The following is a 4,196-nucleotide window of genomic DNA, read 5'->3' on the forward strand; positions in this document are numbered from 1 at the left end:
AGGATCGAACCCTTGACCTTTGTGTTGTGAACCGTAGGCTTTAACCCCTGAGCCTACAAATCACTTGATGTCTATTTCCCATGATGGTGCTGGCGTGACACGAAGATGGCAACGCACCATGATGGTGCTGGCGTGCCACCAAGATGGCAACGCACCATGATGGTGCTGGCGTGCCACCAAGATGGCAACGCACCATGATGGTGCTGGCGTGCCACCAAGATGGCAACGCACCATGATGGTGCTGGCGTGCCACCAAGATGGCAACGCACCATGATGGTGCTGGCGTGCCACCAAGATGGCAACGCACCATGATGGTGCTGGCGTGCCACGAAGATGGCAACGCACCATGATGGTGCTGGCGTGCCACGAAGATGGCAACGCACCATGATGGTGCTGGCGTGCCACCAAGATGGCAACGCACCATGATGACGTTCTAAATGGGACTATTCGCCAGCAACAATCACCATCCATAAATGACTGTAAGAATTTGTTCCATCACTTGATATTAGCTGCAATGTTATTAAATTTAGGTGAGTGTCAATTATAATTTAATGGATACCGCTAGATTTCTAGTTATGAGATTATGACGCCCGCTGCCCGGTCTCAGACCAGACCACCTAGTTGACTCCCTGAAACACATGTCTTCACGAGGTAATTGTTTTTATATGAAAAGAGAGAGAGGGGGTTGAAAAGTTTTAAACCTTTCATGGGTATCGAGTAACTCTTTTTATAGCTTCTCAGTTACCACGTCTGAGTTACCACTTTCTTTTATAGTTATTGAATTACCCCTTGTTTTATAGTCAGTGAGTTATTCCTTCTTATCTGGCGTTCCGTAGGGAGTTGTTCGGAGTCCTTCTGGTGAGCAGATGGGAAAGCAGTTAGTTCAGCAACTTCCAGGTATAAACAATGATATATCTTTCTCACCGGCCTTGATGTGAGGACTGTTTGTGGGATGCAGATACCAGCAACACAGAGAGTATCACATCAAGTGGGAACCAGCCATCATAGTTCCCAGTGTATTCTCTAGATCTGCAATTTCTCCAGCCTTAAAAATGATTGTTAGTAGCAGCAATACTGTAAGTAGTACAAGAGAGAGAGAGAGAGAGAGAGAGAGAGAGAGAGAGAGAGAGAGAGAGAGAGAGAGAGAGAGAGAGAGAGAGAGAGAGAGAGAGAGAGAGAGAAAGAAGTTACAATGGGAGTTCACACTAAATATATGGTCAACATTTCCAAGTGGCTGGAAGTGATATATCAAGGTAATTTTTTTTCCACGTTAAACCAGCAATGTGGTTTCTCAATTTTTTCTGTCTTTCTGTCTTTCTGTCTCTCTCTCTCTTTCTGTCGCTCTGTATTATATATATATATATATATATATATATATATATATATATATATATATATATATATATATATATATATATATATATATATATATATATATATATATATATATATATATATATATATATATATATATATATATGCAATAAGATCAAAGTAAACAGGTGATTTCAGAATATGCAAAACAGCCACTCTGAAAGAATAGAGAAATTCCAAGCGCTTTCGTGACTACTCACATTATCAAGGAACTATCATAGTTCCTTGATAATGTGAGTAGTCACGAAAGCGCTTGGAATTTCTCTATACTTTCAGAGTGGTTGTTTTGCATATTCTGAAATCACCTGTTTACTTTGATCTTATTGCATATATATATATATATATATATATATATATATATATATATATATATATATATATATATATATATATATATATATATATATATATATATATATATATATATATATATATATGTCGTGCCTAATAGGTAAAACTGGCCAATTAGCAAAAACTCATTTAAAATTAAGTCCTTTCTAAAATTTTCTCTTATACGTTTAAAGATATATTTTTTTCAATTAATGTTGATGTAAAAATTTATAATTTTTCACCAAAATAAACTTAGAAAACTTACCTAACCTTATTGTAACAAGAGCAATTTATTTTAGCCTAATCCAACTATATATATTTTAGATTTGTTTACAATAATTTAATACTAAACAAACACAGTGAAATATATTTTTTTCGTTAGGTTCAGAATGATTTTGGCGAAATTATTGCATACACAAATTTTCACTTGTCCTATATGGCAAGATGAGCGTTGCTATTTAAGCCAAGATTGCAAGTTCTGCCTATTCGGCACGACACACACACACACACACACACATATATATATATATATATATATATATATATATATATATATATATATATATATATATATATATATATATATATATATATATATATATATATATATATATATATATATATATATATATATATATGTATGTATGTATGTATGTATATATGTATTTGGAGTCTTCTATACATTTGTTGTTATTAAAACCTTGTTTGAAAGAGGTGACCACCTCTCATTACCACACAGGTTAAAATCTGGCGCCGTTCATTGCCACACAGGTTAAGACCTGGCGCTGTTCATTACCACACAGGTTAAGACCTGGTGCCGTTCATTACCACACAGGTTAAGATCTGGCGCCGTTCATTACCACACAGGTTAAGACCTGGCGCCGTTCATTGCCACACAGGTTAAGACCTGGCGCTGTTCATTACCACACAGGTTAAGACCTGGTGCCGTTCATTACCACACAGGTTAAGATCTGGCGCCGTTCATTACCACACAGGTTAAGACCTGGCGCCGTTCATTGCCACACAGGTTAAGACCTGGCGCTGTTCATTACCACACAGGTTAAGACCTGGCGCCGTTCATTACCACACAGGTTAAGACCTGGCGCCGTTCATTACCACACAGGTTAAGACCTGGCGCCGTTCATTACCACACAGGTTAAGACCTGGCGCCGTTCATTACCACACAGGTTAAGACCTGGCGCCGTTCCCAAAGGTACTCAACGGTTCCATTCTCACCTACACGAGAAAACACATTACGACTTTTATGTCTCTTTCAGGGAGGAGGAAAATGATAAGTAAGGAGGAAAGAGGAAGAACAGGAGGAGAAGGAGAAGGAGGAGGAGGAAGAGGAAAAGGAGGAGGAGGAGGAAGAAGAGGAAAAGGAGGAGGAGGAGGAGGAAAAGAAGAATGAAATGAGGAGGAGAGATCCAGATAAGGAGGAGGAGGAGGAGGAGGAGGAGGAAGAGGAAGGAGACAAAGAGGAGAATTATTAGGAGGAACAAGAGGATGAGGTACAACAACACTGAGAACTCAGGTACACTGTTCAATAAAATATCATTATAACACAGACGTTACTACTGTGGCACGTCCAGGAAGGGTACGGATACCCTTTCAGGGTACAGATACCCTGGAAGGGCAGGGCACAACAGCAACATTCACACGCGCACTAACGACATATTTACAGAGTCTGTCTGTCACATAACAGACACATTGACTTAAAAAAAGACGCATGCTGTGGAACAAGCTTTTAATCAGACAACGTTTCCTCTCCCAGCTGATCCTCGATGGAACTCTCAACACAGGGCGAAACGTTGTCAAAGTGAAGCCTTATTCTGCAGCATGTGTCTTTAATATTATCAGCAGTACAACACACTGATCCAGACTGTCTACTAGGGTCACGGTGATGACTTCTATGGGAGAGTTATTTGAGCCATAGCCGGGTCATGACACTCTCTGCTCCCCGTCTGGCATGTCGGAGGATCGAGCCTCCAGCGATACACATTAACACAAATAGAAAGACCCAAAAATACTCTCTAAACTAAGTGAAAGTTATCAGGCTTGTTTTTCGTGTGTTGTCCTACAGAAACTCTCGTCTCTGGCACAGTAACAAATATTTCTACAGTAAGATTATGTCTTCAAGGAGGACCTCTAGTTTCTACTGCTCCTTTACGGCATTTCGTTCATCCTCGACATTTATCCCCGAGAGCGACTTTAAATAAGCCGCGTCACGTTCTACAGTGTATCCGTAGCGAGCGAGATCTCTTTCTGTCACTCGTCCTCGAGCGACAGCATCGAGGACGTCGTAGGTACAGACAGCTGGAGGAGGACCTCAAAGGAGGCCATGAAGGGCGAGTTGATTGTCCCCGCCCTGGGACTCTGGTCAGGTCCAGGGGATGATCTTGACGTAGTCAGGGCTGACGTAGATCTTCAGATCTAAGATGTCATACTGCAGGTCCTGTACTCTCTCCCTCTTCGGTAGACCTGAAGGATAT

The 4,196-nt window shown here is 40.4% G+C and overlaps 1 protein-coding gene across 1 annotated transcript in view; it reads right to left on the minus strand.

Moving 5' to 3' along the window:
* Positions 1 to 2,366: 2,366 nt before the first annotated feature.
* Positions 2,367 to 4,196, minus strand: part of LOC128684352 (uncharacterized) — a 56,208-nt gene continuing 54,378 nt past the window's right edge. The window contains exon 5 of the mRNA XM_070098250.1: positions 2,367 to 4,185. Within this exon, the coding sequence (XP_069954351.1) occupies positions 4,085 to 4,185 (101 nt within the window). The 3' untranslated portion in view covers positions 2,367 to 4,084. The remainder of the gene's footprint in view (positions 4,186 to 4,196) is intronic.

The sequence above is a fragment of the Cherax quadricarinatus genome, chromosome 4 (assembly GCF_038502225.1).
Source record: "Cherax quadricarinatus isolate ZL_2023a chromosome 4, ASM3850222v1, whole genome shotgun sequence".
NCBI lineage: Eukaryota > Metazoa > Arthropoda > Malacostraca > Decapoda > Parastacidae > Cherax > Cherax quadricarinatus.